The 23041-nt window shown below is 41.7% G+C and overlaps 1 protein-coding gene across 1 annotated transcript in view; it reads right to left on the reverse strand.

Annotated features, from left to right (window-relative positions):
* Nucleotides 1–9938, reverse strand: part of GPC6 (glypican 6) — a 1034236-nt gene extending 1024298 nt beyond the window's left edge. Inside the window, exon 1 of the mRNA XM_054701721.1 lies at nucleotides 9125–9938. Within this exon, the coding sequence (XP_054557696.1) occupies nucleotides 9125–9284 (160 nt within the window). The 5' untranslated portion in view covers nucleotides 9285–9938. The remainder of the gene's footprint in view (nucleotides 1–9124) is intronic.
* Nucleotides 9939–23041: the final 13103 nt, after the last annotated feature.

Raw genomic sequence — 23041 nt, forward strand, 5'->3', positions numbered from 1 at the left:
ATGAACCGGGCCAGACAGTGGCCACATGCTGGAGGAAGGTGGGCATCAGCCCAGGCCCCTCTGCAGACACAGGTCAAGCATCTGTGTCCCTTTTCCTGTCTTTTCCAAATGTGGGCATAAGAAGAAATTCTGGAATAAGAAGGGTGAGTAAATCTGCTGGGAGCCTCTTGAAGGCGGTCTGCCTCATCAATGAAGAGACACACACGGGAAGAGTCGCTTTTGTGCGCCTGTGGGCATTATAATGAGGCTTTGACTCTTGAGAGCAGCCATCTGGTGTCCTAAGAGAGCTGACCTGGTAGAAGGAGGCTCACAGACCGGAAAGATGGACAGAACTTAGCACCCTGAGAATGTTAACTTCCTCTTTCTTCACTCCTCCAACTGCTCTATCTTGGAACTTCTTTTTTTATATGAAATAATAACTTTCTCTCATTGTGTAAGCCAGTTGAGTCAGGGTTTTCTGTGACCTGCTGCCAAAAGTATCTTACGTGACAGATTATTTCAGACAAGTGTTTCAACATCTTGTGTTGTTTAAACTCTTTTATTGGCACTTCTAAGAAGCGGAGTAAAGTTTTTGAAGTTATTTTTCTTTGTTACTGTTGCTTCTTCTTACTCTGATTACCTCATTCACCCCTGCTCCTCTCATCCTCATCTGGGGCCCGGGCATCTCGTACTTCAGTATTGCAAACAGGCCCCGGCTGACCTCCTCCGCTCCCTGGGCTTTGAATGCTCTTCTCTCTATTCCATCCTGCTAAGTGCTCGACCAATCTAAGACAACACTTTCATCATGTCCCTTCTCTGCCAATAACTCAGATGATGACTTACTTCCTGCCATCACAAGCCTGGAGTTCTGAAGGCTCATCCAAAAGCCAACCCCACCCTACCTGTTCGATATTATTCCTCACAAGTTCTTGAGAGACCACTGCCTGCATTACCCTCCACACACACCATTTTGCTCATGCCTCTGCCCCTACCCTGAACACCTTCTTTTTTCGCGGCCCTTTGCCAAAGTTCCTGTGATAGTTAATTTGATGTGTCAACTTGACTGACTGGACTGAGGAATGACTTGGTAAGATACTATTTCTGGTTGTGCCTATGAGGCTGCTTCTGGAAGAGATTAGTATTTGATGCAGTAGACTGAGTCACCGATGTTGACAGGAAGCATCTAATCTGTGGGTGGCGCAAATGGAAAGTAAAGGTGAAGTACAGGCAATTTCCTTCTCACTCTTCCTGAGCTCCATCATTACCTGCTCTGGGACTTCAGAGTTTCTGGTTCCTGGACCTTAGACTCCAAAACTCCAAGACTTCTACCAACACCAACCCTGTCTCACTAACAGACTTTCCTGGGTTACCAACCTGTAGACACCAGATCATGGACAATAGCCTCAGGGGACAACACCTATAATAAAGCTCTTATCTCTATCTACCAATGTTCTACAAATTAATTCTGTTTCTCTGAAGAACTCAAATATAATCTTAATTAAATTTTACCGCCTCCTTTCAGCAAGGTCAAAGAAGGCACTTCATCCTGAGATTGCTATCCATATCATTGATGATATCTGGCACATAGCCATCCACACACCACCACTGTTTAAATCTTAGGGAGCAAAAAATACAGTCTATTTAATTCCTCATTGTGGTAAAAAGTTTTAAGACTTTTTTTATACTTTCACAGCAAAAAGAACTACTGAAGTCTCACAGCAGTCACAGCTGATTACCTGTATTTTGATGATTCTATACTTTCTGAGAGTTAACAACTCATCCTACCCTATTTGGAAAATCCCTGTCACACTGACCCTTGTTATCACTTTCTGTTGGTTGTAAGATATTGACTTTTGTCTCGCCTCAATAGCACACATAAACAATGTCAAAGCATTTATGTGGCCTTGTAAACTCAGAAATGAACATTTCTGGAATACACTTTGCTTCTAATTCTCTATTTCTGACTCTATCTCTTCCATACATACACACCCAGTCCTTTTTTTTATTGTCAATGATATAGTAGATGTTCAATAAATAACTTCTGATTAATGGTCTTTCAGTGATATCAATTTTACCTGTAGTGAGGTCAAGGGATTTCAGTTCAAGGGCGAACAAGAAAGAAGACAAGACCACGAGGTGGCAGCAGGACACAAAAACCTTTCTTGGGTGTCACTTTAGCAGGTTGTTAAATGAGGGGGGTGTCGCACACAGCAGGAGACCATTCAGAGAGAGCACAGGGGCCTTATCTGGGAGGGGAAGAGGTTAAAAGGAACTCCAGAGGCTGGGGGACTTGGACACAGGTTTATGGATCTAGGCAAAGGTGTGCATGGATCTCACATGCAGCTTGGAGCCTTTTCTAAAACCCCAAAGCAGTCTACAAGTGGCCAGCAGATGCTGGATGCATGATGGCAGGGTACATACACCAAACCAAATGGGTCTAACCATAAAAGGATGGTCCCCAGGGAAAGGGGAGATTCCAGTTTCCCTGCCCCACCCAGGGGAGGGTGGAGCTGAGCAGGAAGAAGAAGAGGCTGCAGAGGAGACTGGAGAGGGAAGGAAGCAGGAAGGAGAGCAAGAAGGAGACCTGGAGGAGGCACGTGGAGCAGAGAGATATGTGAAGAAACTGCACTTGCCTCTTGGTCCTGGACTGGTCGAAATAGACATGGGTGAGGGATCCATGGGGAAGTTAACAATGGCAGCTTTTATCTTGATTTGGATTTTGCTCTTTTCCTCCCAGACTTGTCTGGCTGTTTCTGACCCTTTTCTCTGGGTCCCCACCGGAAGGTGTTTCAGACTTCAGTCAGGCTTTCAGGCCTTGCTTTGGGCCAACCCTGCTTGCCTGGACATTTTTCCATGAGAGGATGAGTAACTTCGGGCACTTGATTTGGAAACTCTATTCTTTGTCTTTTCTGTACTGCACACTAATTGTATTAAAGTGCCTTTCCATTAAAGTTCTTATGCAGTGGATGGCAGAACTTATTTAGAGCAGACAGGTTTGGGGGCCCTGGGGTGCCCCTCTCCCTGTCTTGTAACATAAGAACTGAAAACCAGCTCCTTAGGGCTATGTTTACAACAAGTAGAAGCATAAAAGGGTGAAGGTAGTGGCCCAATGAGTAAGTAGTCAGGAGGCCAAAATGCGGGGTCCATCTTGGATCCCATGCCTCAGGTGCTCACCCAGGCCTCAGGCGCTTCCTCTCCAGACCTCTCTGCCACCCTGCAGAGTCCCACTGACACTCTCAAGTCTTCATGCCTCTTCACCAGCTAGGCACTGTGTAACGCTCACTGACCCCTTTCCTTACCTTGTTCCCATGCTTCCAAGTCCATTGCTTTCTCCCAAAGAAGCATTTCCACGGCCTTGTGATTAGATCAAATGCTTCTATTATGTGCTCTCACAGTGCCCGTGGTCCCTGGTGCCATGCATCCATTCAGCCATAATGAATTCCTTGCCAACAGTACCCTTAATTTCTGCTTTCCTGCTGTGATAAAAGTTCCCTACACTGAGCACCCTGGTTCAGTAACTTATACATAGTAAGTAAACGAAAAAGATTTATTGGATGAATGAAAGAAAAAAGAGTGAACAAGTTACAAAAATAATCAGTTACCTGGATAATGTGTATATGTGGAATCAAATTTCTACTTTTCTTTGTTACTACTGCTGGTAAGTTTGTTTAAAAACATTTTTTTCAACCAGGATTATTACAAACTCATAAATATTTCCATCCAGGATTATTAGAACGTTTAGATCTTTACCCAAAATGTAATGCTATGAAAGCTTTTGTTTATAAATATGCCATCCCAGGGATGCAATTACATGTTCAAATATTAGTATGTAAACCATTAAAAAAAGAAGAATACTGGGCAAATCTATGCAACTATCTAAATTTGAATTGTATGGCAACTGAAGACTGTAACAGAACAGAGTTTAGTGTGTAAACTGATGTAAGTATCAAGTGTAGAAGAATATTTGGTCTGTCTCTACTGGCAAGACAAATCTTTCACCTTTCTGACTTGGCTAGATGTTTTTTGTGAGATGTGAATTAGAGGGAAAAGACACCCTTAAATTTGGGGGTAGGGGGTATACTTGAATATAAGTTAAGATTAAACTATTAAATGTATTTTATCAACAATTCCTTCACTACAATTGTTATCCTAAATTCCTATTTCTACACAAATCCAGTAAGTGAATGGTAGGTTACTTTGATTTAAAAGAACCAAATAATTCCATATTTTGTCAGTGTTCATAAAACTCAGCCATAATTATAATAGAATACTAGTCATCCTCTTATATAAATCATGATGTAATATGTATAGTATAATTTTTAAATAAAATAGTGTTACATATTTTAAATCACTTTTGATATTGGCCTACATTTCTACTCTCAAGTTATGATGAGTTGCATTTAAAAGATGTGTTTATGTTTTAAAAAAATAAACTATCAATCAACTCAAATGAACTCTTGTTCTCAATGATGACATAAATATCCTCTAATTAAATCAGCTAAGATAACTGTTTGCAAGGATCATTCTAAAATTAATTCCCAAATCAAGAATTTAACAAGTGGCTCTCCTTACAGCCCGGATTTTAGATTGCTTTGCTACCTAGAATTAATGTGATTCTTTTAGACATCTAGTAACTTGACAAATCATTACATAAAAATTTTGGAAGTTCAGTTTACTGACTTCTACCTCACACTCTTCTTGGAAAAGATTTTAAAGCCAATCACTAACTAAACAGAGGGCAAAGAAATCAGAAATCTGAAGCAGGCAATTAAGTAATTTATCCCAAAATAGAATAGTTAATGTCTATCAAAGAGTAAAGATTACCAAACACTGTTTTTCCATTTATGTTAATGGGATGTCTACACACAAACAGACACAAGATTTGTGTTCATGGCAAATGTATTAAGTAAGCAGGTTTCTGGTGAAGCGGGGTGAGATGTGGGCAGATTAACTGAGAAGGCTGCCCAACCAAGAAAAGATCATTGGGTAAAATCCCAAATGAAATCAAGCATTATGTATTTTGAAATTTGAAAAGATGTATCAGCAGAGTATTAGAACTGTTTAAACTTTGGGTCAGATTTTTAGCACTTTGAGATAAACTGTATCAAAGAGACAGGAAAAGAGGCCCGATTCTCAACTACTCAACTACCTGAGCCAGGGAAAAGGGCGCAGTAAATCTTGAGAACAGAGTTGATTATAATTGTTTCCCTAATCTGTGGAGACAAACATCACTCCTCTCTCTAACCTTCCATGATAACTTCCTAGAGTGAGCTTTGTTAGACTAACCCAAAATTCCAACATAATGGAAAAAAAATGCAGTCTTAAGTTTCTATCTCTTAGGAAACCACATCTGTGCAAAAAAAGTAATGGGGGAGCTAGATCAGAAAACTAACATGCTGGTGGAGAGTGGCCAATTTCTGAGAACATCAACTCCAAGTTTCAAGTGATTGAAAAACTGTAAATATTTCAAGTAAATGCAATAGTATCCAGCATGAGCACCAAGAAAATACATAGGATGAGTGATAATACCAGGCTACACACATGCCAGACGAGGAAAGCTTTCCATTTGCCTGTATTCCTTCAAAAAAATGCTGTCTGGCAGTCTGCAGGATTAAGTTCCAATTCTAGCCTTATCACTTTCAAGCTGAGTCATCCTTGGGCAAGTTAATCATTGAAGTGTCTCTGTAGCTCAGTCTTTTCATGTATAAAATGGTGATAATGACAGCATCTCCCAAATTGTTAGGAGTCAATAAGGCAATGTTTATTGTTTCAAAAGCAGGTGATGTTTTCAAGTAAGTGTGGGGACCCAGTAGTTCCTGTAAGAGACTGTTCAATAAGGTTGCAACAGGTAAATGAAAAAAGCGAACTGAGACCAGTCACCATTATTTACCCAGTATTATAATGAAAGCTCAAAGCCTAGGGGAGGGGGCACAGGGAGCCTAAAATAACATCCTCTGAACTGCTCAGACTTTTATTTAAGCAGGTGCTCTTTTCAGTGGGGGGCAGGGGGGGTACCTTTAGAAGTTTAAAGACATCCACTGAGGCAGGTTGGGGAAAGAGACAATCCAGAAAGGACTAGAATGTTTTTTTTCCACTGACCTATGATCAGGAAACCAATTCTAGCAGGACCTGCGGATCCAGGACTCAGTATGTCCCAGCAGATACAAAAAAAGCACATGGGAAGGTTTCTGGCTACATATCTGGAAACATTCCGCTACTGGAAGAAAGTAAGTATTAGAATGGATGGCTGAGAGGGCTCCAGAGTCTACTCCTTTGGAGGTCTTTCAAACAAGGATAGATAGTCTAGCTGATCTGCCTGCAGCTGTCTAAAATCAGGGCTGAGTGAAGATGAATGGTGTAAACTGCCCCTGTAAGGCCACCTCCTTTCGAAGCACTCTCTGAGTATAACTTTATATATTACCCATCACAGTCCCTCCTCTGTTGAAGAAGTCCCTTCCACCTTAGCGCAGAAATGGGCAACACTATATCACAACAGCAAGTTCTAAGTAAAACTTAAATAATGTCAGGATGGACCTTATTACTTCCCAGTTATTCTTATTACTTCCCAGACAAACTACCTGCAACTATCTTTCCATTAGCAACAGCTTTCAGGAATCTGAAATCTGAACAGCATTTCCTTTAAATCCAGGCTCCCTTGTAGGCTAATGGCACATTCTGTTTCTCAAGCAAACCATTAAAAGTCCAAATAAGGCAAAGGATGAAAAGGAGTTTAAAGGATAACTCAGAATATATTAGATAATCAAATGTAAATAGTAGCAGGAACTAGGGAAGGAGCAGTGTTCGTTCAATAACAGGGCATATTTCCTAAGTGATTATTCCAGAGGCAGCAGGTAGTACTGAATAAAGTTTACTTTGGGGGAAAAAAAACACAAATCCTTAATACACAGTTGTTTCTTTTATTTTCCTATCAAACATGCCTCTGACCCTACAGTGACCTGCATCTTGATTATTTATTTCCACCAGCAACCGAGGACACCAGGGTGAACGAAAACGCATCAGTGTCTGTTGTCCTAGTGAGTTTCACAAAAGTGAACACATTTTAGAAATCTACAGCCCATTAGCAAGTGCCTTACCCGTCAGGTGGTGGACCAAGAGGAACCCCTTAAATTAAATACGAAGAACTATTTACCCACTGCCACCGTTCTCAGGAAAGCAAACAGTGGCTACAGAAACTATGTACCCTGAAAATCTGCACTTCGATATTAAGGAGATTTACATCATGCTAAGGATGAACCGTAGTCTCTGGAAGCCCCATTATCCACTAAAGGACAGTAAAACAATTTACAAACACTTCAGTTTGTTTTTCTTTGAGATATTTTATCTGAAATCGTGCTGGGAAAAATATCTGTCTGAAAGATACTGTTTGAAAAAGTGAAGATTAGAGGGGAAAAAAGTTCCTAGCAGGACTCCATACTACGAACCTTTAAGCAATTGAATTTCCTGAGATTTGGAGAAAGCAAAAAAAAGCAAAGTTGATCCTTATCAATTAATTAAAAAGAATAAAATAACAAGGGACAAGGGGAATGCAGAGTTAAGAAACTTAAGGAGCTGTGGGGCCCATCGCTCTCTATTCATTGATTAACAAATTAAGGAGTTGTGCAAAAGGGAGACGCAGTGACAGGGACAGAAAAGTGGTCTTATAAATTCACCACAGGTTCCGCCTCCGACTCACCAGAGGCAGCCTGAGTCTGGCTCTGAATTGAAAAAGGCTCCCTGTATACAGCAGAATGCTCCGCGCCGTGAGTGGGATGTATGGGCTAATTTTTTTTCGGTGCCCAAATTTATATGAGCAAACATGCTCATTCCCCTGCAAGTTTGGGAAAAAAAAAAAAAATCCCTCCCTTGTAGAGTTTGCAGATGCACCCTAAATAAAATAGCAATTCCATTCTCTATCCAAACTGTGATGTTTGAACCTATCTGCAAACTGCTTTACAGCCACCGGCCAGTTCTTGAGCAAAACGCAGAGAAGCTGGTGGAAATGCAGCGTTTGCACGAGAGCTGAGGTCACTAAAGACTCCGGCCGCCGGGTTTGAGCAGCCCGCGCCCTCGCAGCATCTCCGGGGCTCTCCCAGCCTCCAGTTCCGTCTCCCGCCGCCCCAGGATTATCTCCCCGACACGTTTCATTCACAGAGCCCCGGAGCAGCTCGGCTTCGGTTGGAGCAAAGAGCCGGAAAACACGCGCCCGGGCTGCTGCGCAAGTTGTGGGAGACCCAGCGCCGCTAACGCAGGCGCCGCGGAAGGGGGTGGGGGGGGCCCCCTCTGGCTCTCGGCGGAGGACGCCGAGCGGCCCGGCCCGCGGGGGACAGCGGCTCCGCGCACCCCCGGAGCCAGACGCCGCTGCGCCCCCCGTTCAACTTGGCTCCGCTGCCGAGCGCGCGCGGGCGAGGCCGCGCTCTGCACGGGGCGCCGCGCCGGGCGCCTGGGGGTGTCCTCCGAGCCCGAGTGACCAACCGCGGTCGGGGAAGCGCAGAGGAACCGTAACGCGAAAGCCCGCCCCGAAACGCACCCGGGCAGCCCACGAACTCCCCGACCGGCCCCGAACCGCCCGCCTCTGGAGGCCGCGCGCGCGGTGGGGGTCCCCCGGCCCCGCCCGCCCCGGCCCGGGCGCCGCGCGCTCTGCCTCTCCGGGGGCGCGGGGTGCGAGGCGAGGGGCGCCCTCCGCGTCCCCCAGCGCCCCCGCCGGCGCGAGGGCGGGAGCGGAGCAGGCGCCACTCAGACTGTGGCGCTGGGCAAACTGCGGCCGCAGTTCTTCCAAGTTTGCCCGCGCGAGGTGGGCGCCCCGCTCGGCAGCCGGTCCTCGCCCGCGGCCGCCCCCCGACCGTCCCGGGCTCCCCGGCGGGGGCCGGAGCCCACAGCCCGGGGGCGCGAGCGCCGCGGGCGGCAGGGGCGCCGCGAGGAGGGCGCTCCCGCGTGTGCACACAATGAGGCGGCCGCACGCGCACCTTCCCCGCGGGGACGCCGCGAGCATCCGCCGCCGGCTCGCGGGCGCGGCGGCCGGGGGAGCCCCGGCGGAAAGTGAACACCCACAACTCAGCAACAGGGGGGCGGAGGCGGGCGCCCGGCGGGCCGGGGCCGGGGAGCCGCCGGGGGCTGCAGGCGGCCCGGGCCGCGCTCCCGCGCTTACCTGCGATCTCCTGGTAGGGAATGTCCGCCAGGCTGAAGCCCTTGGCACCGTACGCCTGGCGGACCTCGCCGCAGCTCCGCGCCTTCACCTCCGCGCGGGCCGGGAGGGACAGCAGCAGCCCGGAGAGGGCGAGAATCACAGCCCCGGTCGCAGCAGGCATGGTGCAGCATGCAAATCCAGCTCCGCGCAGCCCCGGGCCCGTGCGCTCTTCACCTGGCCCCTCGAGCCGAAAGCCCGCCAGAGCCCGCGGCGCGCTCCTCGCCGCTGCCCAGCGTCACCCCCTTCCGCCAGCCGAGGGGACGAGCAGCGCAGCCCTCTGGACTGCGCTCAGCAAACTTTTATAAGCCAGATGGAGGATGGCAAGCCAACCAGGGCTGGCTGGGAAAGCAGCCGCCTTGCGCCTCTAGCCCCCCAGATCGAAAACGGTGCAGGCAAAAAAAAAAGACAGAGAAGGCTAAGAAATGTTTGTAAAAAACACCATGGGGGTGCAGCGCTGCGATCCGAGCTCCGAGCCGCAGGATCCTGGGGCGCGGCGAGCCGGCCGGGGAGGGTGCCGCGGCGCTGGGGACGCGCGCCGGCTCGCCCCGGGGGAGAGGGACCGGCTGGGGCGCGCGGGGGTGCGCGCGTGTGTGGCGGGGCGAGCGCGGGGCGCTGGGGGATGTGGGTGTGCGTGGAGGTATGTGTTGGGGATATACGAGATCCAGGGGAAACCTCAGCTTCGCACAGGCTGAGGGAGCCCGTGAGAGTCCTGCTGGAATAGGAAGAGCGAAATCCTGGAGACAGACGCTGCAGGCTGGAGGGAAGGCGAAAGGAGGGGACAGAGGGAAACGTGCTACTCTTCGCACAGCCGAAATTCTGAGGCGGAGTCCAAGGCAAAACCTGGCCTGGATCTCTTTCTGCTCGGTGAAAGGGGGAAAGGAAAAAAAAAAAGAAAAAGAAAATGTTCCTACGTTTTATTGCTCTCACAGACTCACTCCATCCTCATCGGAAATGCTGCCTTTAAGGGCACACGTAAACAATCTAGAAAGACGGTGTTTTACGTTATTAAGTTATTTTTTAAGCTGTATTTTTGGGGACGTGAAGGACAGCCTCAATTCCAATTGTTGCTCGAAATACGAGCAACAATTTATGACCTGCTGAACACAAAGCCAGCGTGGACAGAAACATGTTGGGGAACCCCTGACTAGCAGAGCTCAGTCACCGTAGTAATTAATGTCTAATTTCTGTTTAACTTTGTTTAAGCAGATATTTATGCGCGCGTTAGAGACCAGGGGGTTTTTATTTTTCAATTTTAATTTTGGATTCAAAAATGTTCTTCCTTTTAGTGAAAATATCACATAAACTTGGATCAGACATCGTTATGCTTAGAAATAGCGTAGAACAGGATAAGAATCAGAACAGGGAAGCAATGGGAAAGCAAAAGCAGTTGTCAGGGATGCATAAAGAAAGGCATTGGGAAGGGAGGTGATAGTCTGTCTTCCTTCTTCCCACATACTATCACATATTAAATTTAACATTTTCTTTCAAGTTAGAGGAATTCTCAAATGTGGAATCCATTTGCCTTCTTCTTGCTGTTTTACACTCAAGTTCTGTAAAAGTGGATGAAAGAGAAAATTCAAGGTCTGTTCATTTCCATGAACTCTCTTGAGTTAATGAACACACTAAACTCTGCTAGGCAAAAGTATGTTTTGAAACCCAAGGTTCCCACACTAGTCGTTAGTAGGAGACTAAATTAAACACCCCCCCAAAAAAAAAATTCTTGTGTGGACATATGTATTTTAGGTCTGCATGTTATTTACAAGTAACTATCGGTTAATGTCCACTTCTACAGTACTCACCTGTAAAGCTACACATGAAAATGTTTTTCTGATGATGGATGTTAATATACAAAATAGCTCAAGAAATATAAGTCATTCTGGTTGTTTTCACCATCATTTTCTTCATCACATTAAAATCTTCCTCTAATTAATTCCTCCTCTCTTCATCAACCACAGAGTCTCAAGTTTAGAGTCCAGCTGCTTTGAAGCTATAGAAGTACTTTTTCAAATGTCTTATTTACAGAGTAACATTTTCTTCTTCACGGTTTCATAGCTAAACATTTCTTGTAGAAAACAGCAGTCACATTACCAATTTTTCCTCATAATTTTAGCACAGTTTTTGCCTTCATGGTATTGTGCTACCTGGCAAGTCTCAAATCACTGAATTTATTTTTTCCTCAAAGTCTGAAATCGAGATGAGAACAAACTGTACTCTAGTGCCTTTGTGGACAAAGGATAAGTTTGGTAGGGTTTGGATTTGCTGTACCCAAGGCATCGTTTCTATGATATTAACCAAGATCTCCTTGAAGTATCGGTTACTATCATAGTCAAGTGATAGATACAATGCACTACAGAGAAAGGGAAGTAAATGTAAACAAAGTTTATCCTGTCATCTTACACAGGGACTTATTGTCATTTACCCTGGCCCTAGTCATATATAACAGATAATGCAATAAAGAGGACATTTGTGGCAGGACAATGGGCAAAAACTTAATATATGCAATTTAAATTCTTTGAAAATCATTAAATATTTAATAAGCATTCAGCACAACTATACAGCACTCTAGGTGAATGTACACAGCTCCTACATTTATCAAATGAGCTTAGAATTTGTGGTAAGGCTAGTAGATAGAAGGAATTATGACTTAATCAAGTATAAATCGATTTGTTTAATCCTCTTGGGTGGGTGAAACAATTTAGGGTCAGTTTGTGAACTCCAGTCACACTAAAGAATTAAGTAACTTGCTTTATTGGTGCTTTCAACCCCTACTTGGTCCACTTGGTGGATAATAGGGAACTGTCAGAAGTGGCATAAGAGACAGAGCCAAACACTCCAGCTTAGAGTAACTGATGGAGCAGAGCTGAGGTAGTGTAGTGAGCACTGAAGGCCATGGAACCTCACAGAAGATGTATGACTAGAAAGCTGAGTCCGTATGAAGGTGAAGTTGAACTTCGTTTTACATAGAAAGAGAGGGTGGCTGACGAACTTGAACTTGAGCTTCTCTTGTGTTGTGTCAGGGGGAAACGTTGGAATATTGAAGATCATCACACCAGAGCAAGCAAGTGTATAGAAGTAAAAGAAAGTAGGGGAAACACAGTAGTAAAGTTTTTGGGTGATCAGAGGAAAAATAGGGTAGTAAATGGAAAAAAGATATATATGTACATTTTGGGTTTTTTTTAAATATATATTTACATCATTGTTCATATGTGTACACTTTATAGAATAAATTACCATGACTTGGTTTTTACAAATATGGCTCATCTCAAGATAAGACTCTTACTGATATAGTACTTTCTACATCCCAACTGCTTTTCCTAACAACCTCTTCTGAACATAAGATGAATGGACCTCAGAGACTTTAAGTTTTAGAGACAAAAAAATCTTACTATTGAGGAGCAGCCAGTTGATAGGCAAGCCCAGCACCCTTGTCAATGGCCCACCCCATGGCCATGGCTCTCCTGTGCTCCCCTGTCTTGTGTTAGCAGGTCTCACGGATGAATCATACTGGGCACAAGCCTTTTTGATTAAATAGGAGTAAGCATCAGAACCATTTCTGACCAATGAGCTGTATGGAGAAAGTTTCTGAGAAATGTATTTTTCCTGCATAAAGGCGAGATCTATAGGAACAAAAAGGTCAATTTTTGCCTCGGTCTCCTGCAATCTCATGATTAGGAGGTAAGACATTGTTAACAGACAATGACAAAAGAATGGAAAGAACCTAAATTTAGGGGGGGAGGCTCCCTGGTGGTACAAGGGGTTAAGCACAGCACTGTGAAGCAATCTTCAGCCTCTGCAGCACGAGTTCGATCCGTGGTCAGCCAGGGAGTAACCCCCATGGTGCAGCAGACCTCTCCTGCTCCCCTCAGCAGTGTATTTCAGTCAGTCTGCCTGTTCTGTTCCCCACTCTGTCTCTGGTGAATCCTCTCACCCCCTGCACCTCTAGCCTGTACTCTGGTACTTGTATGCATAAATACATAAATCTTTAAAAATAATAATAATAATAATAAATTAAAAATAAATTTTTTGGGGGAAATGTCATTGACGTAATGTTGGTTTATAACATTAATTGGTTTCAGGGTACAGTATTATAATTCAACATCTACATATATTACATTGTAGAACCTATATTCTTGATGTCCTATTTGAATCACCAAACCAGACTTGGGAATGTCAACCTCTGGACTGCTTATTATATAAGCCATAAATATCATTTTAGTTTATGCTATTTTCAGTTATTCCAGTTATAAATGAAAGCAATATAAATGTATATGTGAAGTGATTATGAGAAGTGAAGGCAAGAGACAGGATTTGTTGCGAATATACGAAAAGAACAAAAATTATTTAGCATCTTGGAATCCAAACTAGAAGACTCATTCACAAAGCTAATCATAGCAGACATCAAGAACAAGAAAGATAGAGGAAATGGTACTTGAGTGATGAGATAGAAGCTTACTGGAACCTTAGAAACATTTGATAAAGTAATGGTATGGATGCCAGACCATATGAAATTGTAAGTGAAATGGATGGAGCCTATATGGAAAAGGCAGGAATAGCGATTATATTGTGGTAACTCTACAAGTAAGGAGCCAAGGGACCAGGGGATGCTTTCATGCAGAAACTTCTAGGATGGTGGGAAGACTAAGAGGCTAGACATAGAAAGGGATTGAAGTTCAATGCGATCTAATATGGTGGGTTGATTTTTAATATTTTGCTTATCTGCATTTTTTAAGTTTTCTACATTAAATGTGAGTTCTTTTTTAAAATTGGAAAAAGTTGTTAAATATGTCATCCTTTTAACATGTATACAAATGGTAGCATTTGTGTTATGTTCTACAAAGTAAAGGGGTCTTATCATTTATTGGCATATGTGAAAAAAATGGCTGTTAATATTTTTCTGATGATGAAAAAAACTGGCATGAAATTTTTTGTTGTTAAATTTTTAAACATTTGGATAAAAAATAACAAAATTTATTATTCTTTTCTCATTTATACCAATATGTAAATGAGAAACTGGATGAATTTTAGTTTTTTTCTCTTTGTGGTAGATCGTATATAGGACAAATACATTGAAATGAAATCTTATGAAAACAAGAGAATGGACTTCAGCTGTCTATTTCACATTTCAGCTTGGCACAAATCAACATCACTTAGTTAACCTGCCTCTTGAAAATCAGGCTCTGTAATGACAAAGCTCTCAGAAATTTAACAACAGTAGCTCTGTCAGGTGCCTGGATAAGGAGAAATTTGCTGAGTTTTAGAGGAAGAAAAGGTAAACTTAGATGAATAGTGTCCAGAAATAGTGAAAATAATGTTTCATTTTCTTATCAAAGTTTATACCCAACCAAATTCTAATAGTCTATTTAACATTTATTTTTTATGAATATAACTAGTACCAATATAGAGCAATAAAAACAGTATCTTCTAGTAGCTGAGAACAAGCTGGATGGCTAATGATCTCTTGGGGAGAGCCAAATGCTGAGGGACAAGATCCTTCTTGTCTTGCAATATTTTTTTTAAGACTAAAGCCTAAGCTATTTGTCTTCAGAAGAGGGAATTGTGTGATCTGCTTAAGGAGATTTTTGTCAAATAGTTATGTCAGGGGTTAGTCAAGAGATCTGAAAGAGCTCTACATTTTGTTTTCATATATGCCAGAAACTTAGATAATAAAATTATTTCGTATATTCTTATGTACCACTCTTTACTTGAAATATTACTACTAATCATCAAGAAGGTATGGATAAATATTAAGATATTACAATGACTTTAAAACTTCCATATTTATTAATGATCCAGGACTCTCCTCTGAGTCTAAGGGAGTTTCATGCCTAGAAATAAGTCTTAGGTTACTATAGTACATTTAAATATAAAGTAAGAAAATATTTCCTTTTAATCATTGGTGTTAAGATCATTCTCTGCCTTGGAACAATCTTGGCAAATGTAATACTGGTAAAGCATCATTTTATACCATCATTGGAGATATAATGCACATAAGGAAGAGAGTTTTATTTTGACTTTATGCGTCAATATTAATAGATGCTTTAGAAAATGTCATTATTTAAAGCTCAAGTTTTGAAACTGTTTCCATATCAGGTATATAAATGTAAGAGAGACGCAAAGGAAAATCCTATTGCAGATTAATAAACGTGCATTTTTGTACCTCATAAAAGAAGATCATTTAACCTTGTCTTACTTGTTTTATATGCAGATATTAATGTTATGAGAGATGAAGCTTGAGTAGCTGTAATTTGACATACCTGGGTTATTGGGACCATACATCTTGACAGTCGTTACCCCAGTTCCTTTGCTTTTGTGAAAGATGAATGAAACTTCAGGTAGTTTTCAGATCATCTGGCACCATAAACAATGACATTTCTTAAGGCAAATGGATGACAATACGGGCTTAGTCAGTAGGGAACAACTCTTCTCATGTTGCTGACATTCATAAATGGACCATCTTAACACTCTAGTGAAATGATTTCTCAGATTTTAAAAGCCCTGGGTTAATTAACTGTCGTTAATTATTTCAACATTAAATAAGGAGTATGACACTTGGTTTTCTAAAAGATAAGTCCATAAAATATTGCTGTTTTTAACTATGTTACTACATACGGTCCCCTGCTTTTTTAGCATTATATATTTTTAGAATTTCAGCATAGAACAACCCTGCTCTCAAAGAACAATTGAATGATTTTCTGATTAAGTTCTTTTTTATCCTAATGTCTCCACATGAGAAGATGAAAACATTAAAAAGCTTAGATAAATTACAAAATTTATTGGATTGATTCGAATCAGAAGAAATCCAAAGACAGTAATGTGATTAAATCTTTTGATTTAGGATTATACTTTGATGTGAAATTATTTTTAATAATAGGAGACAATCTGAATATTCCAATATTTAATAATCAACATGTTCAATTTTTTTTAATTTGGGGAGTTTTCCAGTAACTTCAACATTAATTAAATGTATCCCATTATATCATGAGATAACATAGATGCTAGTGAAAATAAAAAAGAAGTAAAAAAAATTTTAAGGGATTCTCTTTCATCTGCTGGTACATACGAGTCAATAAAACCTCTTTCTTGAGTATCACACCTTAAAGCAGTATTATTTTTTCTGTGAAAAGCTGATGGAGGGGTTAGAGGCAATTTTCTGGAGGCTAAGCCTTCCCATTAGCTTTTTTTATTCAGTGTCTAAAGTCACACATATCCCAGCTAGAAACCATACGAAGACGTGGTCATGGGAAAGAGGTAGGAGAAAACAGCCTGTCTGTCTTACCATATAACTTGACAAAGAAAACCTCAAAGTTCTAATGGAACCAGGTACGTACTATCAGCCCTAAAACTTACCCTTAATGTCACAGATGCATTTTACTTTATCTTTTCTCGGGTTATGATCATGGTTTGTAGTGATTTCATTTGAAGACACCATGGTAATTCCTATAAAAAAATAACTGATTCCTTATAAAATGAATGCCATCTCTTACATAAGTTACAAAAATAATGTTCTCAATACTAGTTCTTACTATGTAGTCTTTCTCACTCTACCATTCATTTCAAGTTTGGAATGAATACAACAGACATTAGAAATACAAAGAAACTGTGCTTCCTCAACTGAGCCATTACTTTGAATAATAAGTACAAGAAGTGAATAACAAATTGTGCTCCCTGCTAATTCAGGAAAATAGTTTCTCAACATAGCTGGACAACTCCTGTAACTTATTCTGTCAATATCAATATTTTCATTAACTTTTATGCATGTGTTATTTTGCTTTGTTTTTCTTGAGGTGGTCACAAAGGTACTCTCATCCCCCACAGAAAGCAGTTTCCTAACCAGTCTATGGCTATGCTAGATCCATTTGTGCCACATTTTAAAAGATGTGCTAAGGAAAGAGAAATTTCTAGGCTCACAGCCCATATAGCAAGCTAGCAATATTTTTTTATCTATCTTTCAGAAAATAGCATTGATCTTGATCTGCATTGCTTACTGGTGAGTCACAATCTAAATGAACTTAATTCCACTGAATTTATATTTAAAATTTAAGGCCAACATCCTCCATTCTTGATCAGTTACTAAGAGGTAGAATATATTTAATTTCAAATAAAACATGATCATTTTTTAATTGAAGAATATGGTCTTGTCTACCTAGCCTGAATTCACTTCCAAGCACCGATTGCTAACATTTGCCTTATATTACTTTGCACATTTGATTACATTGTAGGGGAAATAATTAAATGACTGTGATAGAGTAAGCCTAGTGCATCTTTAAAGTTGCTTGGAGAAAAGCAAATGTAATGTCTGAGCTTGGAAGATGGAGGTTTTCTCCACTAATGATCTGTTTCCAGGGAGGTGTTTGAAGCCAGCAGAGAAACAGACTGCAATGTGCCTTCAGTTTTCTCCTGTTGTTCATTTGCAATCATAGCCAATCAATGTTGAGGACATTACTAAGCAATCCTGGGCTGTTTGCTTTTAATTGGTAAACTATCTTCCAAAAATAACATCTTCGGGCTTCACAACACCCGAGTCATAGAGCCATTAAAGAATGAATGTCTTTACTGTATGGGAGAACCTCTATGAATAATGAATAGGGCTCTATTTTTCCTGGGAAACAAACATGTCCTGGCCTGTTGGTGTTAATGAGTAGTATTGTGAGTTTGCGTGGCAGAGACTCTACCACCTCTACTCTGACGTCTACTGATTTTTTGGCTTCTTTGTTGCTTTTTCAAATTTAAAATGATGACTTAGTATAAAAATTGAAGAGATGAAATATACTGTTACCATCTTGAAGGGGCAAGACTGGCCTCCACCAATTGGAGAGGAAAAGAAACGACCATTGGTACACAGTATTTAAGAAACTAGAATTTCATCTTTATTTCCAGCTTCAGGAAAACACAGTTGAAGCATGAATCTCCTGGGCACACATAAAAGGTAGTTTGTGCTGTGCAAAGTATAACCATGTTTAGATATTTGTGCAAGAGATATTTCACAAAATAACTAATGAAAAGTAAGATCTAAGATTTTAAAATGATAATGACCTGGCAAAGTGTTTAAAACTGTTTGGCTTTTCCTTTAGAAAGATCATGAAAAGGCTTAATGTATTTTGCAAATTACTTCCATAATGCTTTCCCTTACAAAGAATATAATTTGCTAGTCTATTTTCATAATGAATGAGAGCTTAATGAATCACACATATTTCACCATTCAACAGAAATATGGGGCATCACACCATTGAATTGAATTGAAATATTCATTGTAAGAAGTCTTTGGACTTTGGTAAGAAAATATCTATAAAGTTTTTGTCTTTATTTTCTGTTTTTGTTCAGGGAGGGAGCGGCAGGAATTGAGGGGATAAAATGTAAAACAAATTCCTATTCAACTTGCCTTAAAGGATTGGCCAGCCATCATGCAGATTATCGTCCGCTGCAATTGGTAGCAGCACCAGTGGAAATGTTTATATTTATGTAATGGCTATAAATTTTCACAGGCCACAAACTCAGGTGTAAGGAATGAACTTCCTTTATTTCCAACAATGGAATGAGATTTCTATTTTAAATCTTTCTTGTACTCAGCAGTAGAAAATTTAATCATGTCAATTCAAGATAAATTTAGTCACGTTACATTTTTCTCAGACATCCTCTTCCCCAAGGGAGGATTCATATTCTCCACACGGGGATGGTAAGACTTAGACACATTGGTGAAACAGGCCATAAAGTTGTTGGCCATTTATTCCCTTCTTGGCTGGCATTCTCTGAGGCACAATTAGGTCTTTTTCCAGTCTGACTCCATGTCCTACTATACATCCTTGGCCATAATATTCCTCTTCTCATCAAGAACTCTTGCACACCTATCAGGGTGCAGAAACCACCAATAGTGGTAGCTTTCTTTCCCACAATGTATCTCTGCCCCTTTGTTTGTGCAAGGAAGGCTGGGCTCCTCTCCCTATCCCTCATTCGGTTTCACCGCTCCCATTCCATTGTATTACAAGTACTAGCAGAAAAAATACATATGCCATTGTCTTCAGAGAGACCCTAATCTTACCAGGGTCCAGAGAGAGGACACAGGGACAAGCCAACATCTAACAGCTTCCTCCAGCTTTCACATCCCCCTCACCCAGCATCTTTATTTAGGAAATGGCTCTTGCTTCATTATTTTGCATTCTTTCTAATTGATGGCTCACTGTAGACACAACAGAGCATCCCTTCTTTGGATATGAGATTCCTGGGAACTCAGAAGCTCCCTACCTCTTTCAAAACACTCCTACCTTTTATCAATCAAAAGCTTAGCTGCAAGGCGACTGTCTCTGCATTGTGTTTTAATCGTCTTAGAAATTTAAAGGATGAGGATTATTTTTAAAGATGTATTTATTTGTGCGTACAAGAACTGGGTGTAAGCCAGAGGTGTGGGGGTGAGAGGATTTACCAGATAGAGTGGAGAGCAGAACTGGCAGATCTACTGAAATACACTGTTGAGGGGAGCAGCGGGCGAGACAGGAGAGGTCCACTGCACCATGTGGATTAGCTCCCTGGCCAGTTGGGATCAAACTCATGCTGCAGTGGCTGGCAATAGCTTGATGGCACTGTCTTTAACCCCTGCACCACCAGGGAGGTCCTAAAGGATGAGAATTGACTTCTTTGTCATCTCAGCGGACAACATACACATTGACCAAGTGGGAGGAAGTTGTCAGGACAACAAAACACGCTAAGGACCATCAAAACAATAATTACCCTCGGATATTTTATAGCTCTTGCATATCATGTCACAAACATGGACAAAGGTTTTAAAGGAAAAGATAGTTTATACAATTTCGAGCAATGTGAAAACTACTTTCCTACAATATCGTCTTCTACCCACTTACATGAACCGAAGCCCTGGTAGCTGTGATTGCATGTGCTATGCTCTAGCATGGAACACAGCCTGCACTGGGCTCTGATTAACTCCAAGCCAAGCCTGCTAGGGACCCTAAAGACACCAGTGAGATTTGAGCTTCGTAGGAAAAGCATATGGAAAGCCCATTTCCTTACCAGAGTTTACAATCACGTTTATCTGTATTTTTCTGCTCTAGGGAGACATGTGCTTCATTGTCTGATCACCCCAGGAATATAAATCACTGAGTCACCAAAGTTAGCTTCTTTACTTCCCCACCGCCAGGGGTTGGGGGGAGAGGGAGCCCCACATGCCCTCAAAGGTATTTAATGAACTTACATAAAGAATATACGGAAGAATGAAGTCAGCTATTGTAATATTTGAGGTTGTCAAATATGAAATGGCAATTCTGGGGTCTGATTGGGCACATGCATGTGTTTTGTTGGTCTTTCAATAACTTAAAATAATGCCACCATCAAAACGTGGGAGCTCTCATCAAAAAAATTAAATGTGCCTCTCTGGAAAAGTCCAATGATATGGCAATAGGAACCCACGTTTGGCAAGGCTTGACCTCTCAATTAAGGTCTAAGTGTCCACACACCACTCTCCAGGTACCGTCTCTCCCTGTGCACGTCATACCTGAACTTATCCTGCCTAATCTTCCACCTTCTAGTTGGTAACTCCTGCTGATACCAGGCCGGCGCGTGACTTGCACATCCCAGCACATTGAAGGCAGGAGGGTGGCAGCAAACGATGAGTCTATAGTGGAATGAGAGTGCGGGTCATAGGTCACCTGTCACCGCTGCACATCTTAGGTCAGAACAAGAGGAGCCCAAACCTTTTTGGCCAAGTGTATGTGGCTGAAGGGTTTATCAGCTCCTAGACCTCACCCCACCAGGAGCACCACAGCTGTCACCACACTTGAGCACGCCTCCGCCAGGGCAGCAGATCCCAGGCCCTTGAGATATCCATGAGTCACAAGCTGCAGACATGGTCGGAGAGCTCCTGTGTCCCAAGAGGGGACAGACAGGAGTGGCTCTCTGTGGAGACACAATCAGCCTAGTCAAGCCTAGTCATGATGCTGCAGGTGCAAGTACTTGAGAAATTTAAAACATCTGGTCAACTCCACATGTGCCTGCACATGCATGCCTCCAGATGTGTGATGTGTACTCACCAGGTGCTTCTAGGGGAAAGCAAGCTCTGAGAGTAGAGTGCAGTCCGATGAGAGGAAGTGGAAGTGGGGCCTGCATGTGTCCAGGTTCAGGCAAGAGTCACCCCACACAGAGGGAATAGTCAGCCCTGGCACTCCCAGAGGCTGGACAAAGAATTAGGAGAATTTGAAGAAGTCACTTCTGTGCAGGGACATGAACAGAGTAGGCTCTGCTTTTCCAAGTTGATGGACAATATCCTTTATGGACTAACTCAGGTCTTGCAAATCTGGCAGTATCCCGGGAGTATCACTTCAAATCTACAATTTGTTATTTATAAATATATTGACACTTTTATATAACATTGTTCTAGAAACATATTATGAACTTATGTAAAAATAGATCTCCCTCACCAGTCTCCTGTCTAAGGCCCTATGGAGTTGAGGTCCTTTAGAATTTATATTTATAAAAGCAAATAATTGGGTAAGAAATAAAAGTTGGTAGAAAGCCTGTGAAGAATACTCAAGTCCAGAAACTATGTCTTTAAACTGTTTAATCTCAGGCATACTTAAAATTCTAGGTCTGACTATTATTTCTTAAAATAATATGACTTCAATTAAATTAATTTTTATAATATATTTTAATGTAAATAGAGCTTGCATTATAATTTATGCCTATAGATTGACAATTGGCTTCTTTATACAACTTTCCTAAATCAATCAAAGCTCAGGTCTCATTACACTTAAAATAGTGACCTTGGTACACTTAAAAAGACCAGTAGCTTAAAAACCCAGAGTTCCTGTTTTATTTGTTGAATTTGATTATTCCAGCCCCTTGAAAAAGGTCTTACTTCTAATTGGCACTCAATTAGGATTTGAGAAACAAATACACCCGAGAATACATAAAATGGTCCTTTTATTGAATTTAGCTTGCCCTCCTTAACACTCACCATCTGCTACCTGTACCCCAAACTCTCCCAAGAAAACTTAACTTAGATCTTTAAGGAATGGTCTAGGTCAGAAAGAGAGACTCAGTTCTTTAAATGAATTAATAGATACTGTTAAAATTCAAGGAGTATTATAAGTTTGTTGGGAAATGTTAAGAATATGCACATGTCCACAGACTTGCTGATGTACCAGGTAGAAAAAGGAAGTGATTCTCCTTTCAAACCAAGTTAAAATCCTATCCCTACGCTACCAAAGACTTTGAAACCAATCAGCACACTCCTATGCTTCTACTAAATGAAATAAATAATCAACACTTCAGACCTTAAGATGTGCATTTCCTAGCACTCTCCAAAATATGAGGATTTAAGTATAAATAAAGATATGCTTCTTGCTCTCCAAGACGGTATGGTAAAGATATGTGCATTTCCTAGCACTCTCCAAAATATGAGGATTTAAGTATAAATAAAGATATGCTTCTTGCTCTCCAAGACGGTATGGTAAAGATCCCTCAGAAAGGGGCCTGTCTCATGGCCTCAGGGTTAAGTCTCAGCGTTATCACCAATTCCTGGCAAAGTAGCTGACCCTCAAGGCACAGAAGACCTTTCCTGTCTTGGGTGCTGCTCCCCTCAGCAGTGTATTTCAATAGATCTGCCTGTTCTTCTCCCCACTCTGTCGCTGGTGAATCCTCTCACCCCCCACTTCTGGCCTACACCCCAGAACTTCCATGCAAAAATAAACAAATCAACAAAATCCCACAAGAAGAAGAATGAATGATAGATAACATTTATTGAGTAACTTGAATTTTTTTGCCCTGTACATGCTTTCATTCAAACTGAAATCCTATGAAGTAAACATTATAAACCAAAATTGGAATTGTTCTTACCACTACACTCAGTTGCAAGAATGACAATTCAATGGCCAA

This window comes from Talpa occidentalis, unplaced genomic scaffold (genome assembly GCF_014898055.3).
Source record: "Talpa occidentalis isolate TD23 unplaced genomic scaffold, MPIMG_talOcc4v2.1 talOcc4.5, whole genome shotgun sequence".
NCBI lineage: Eukaryota > Metazoa > Chordata > Mammalia > Eulipotyphla > Talpidae > Talpa > Talpa occidentalis.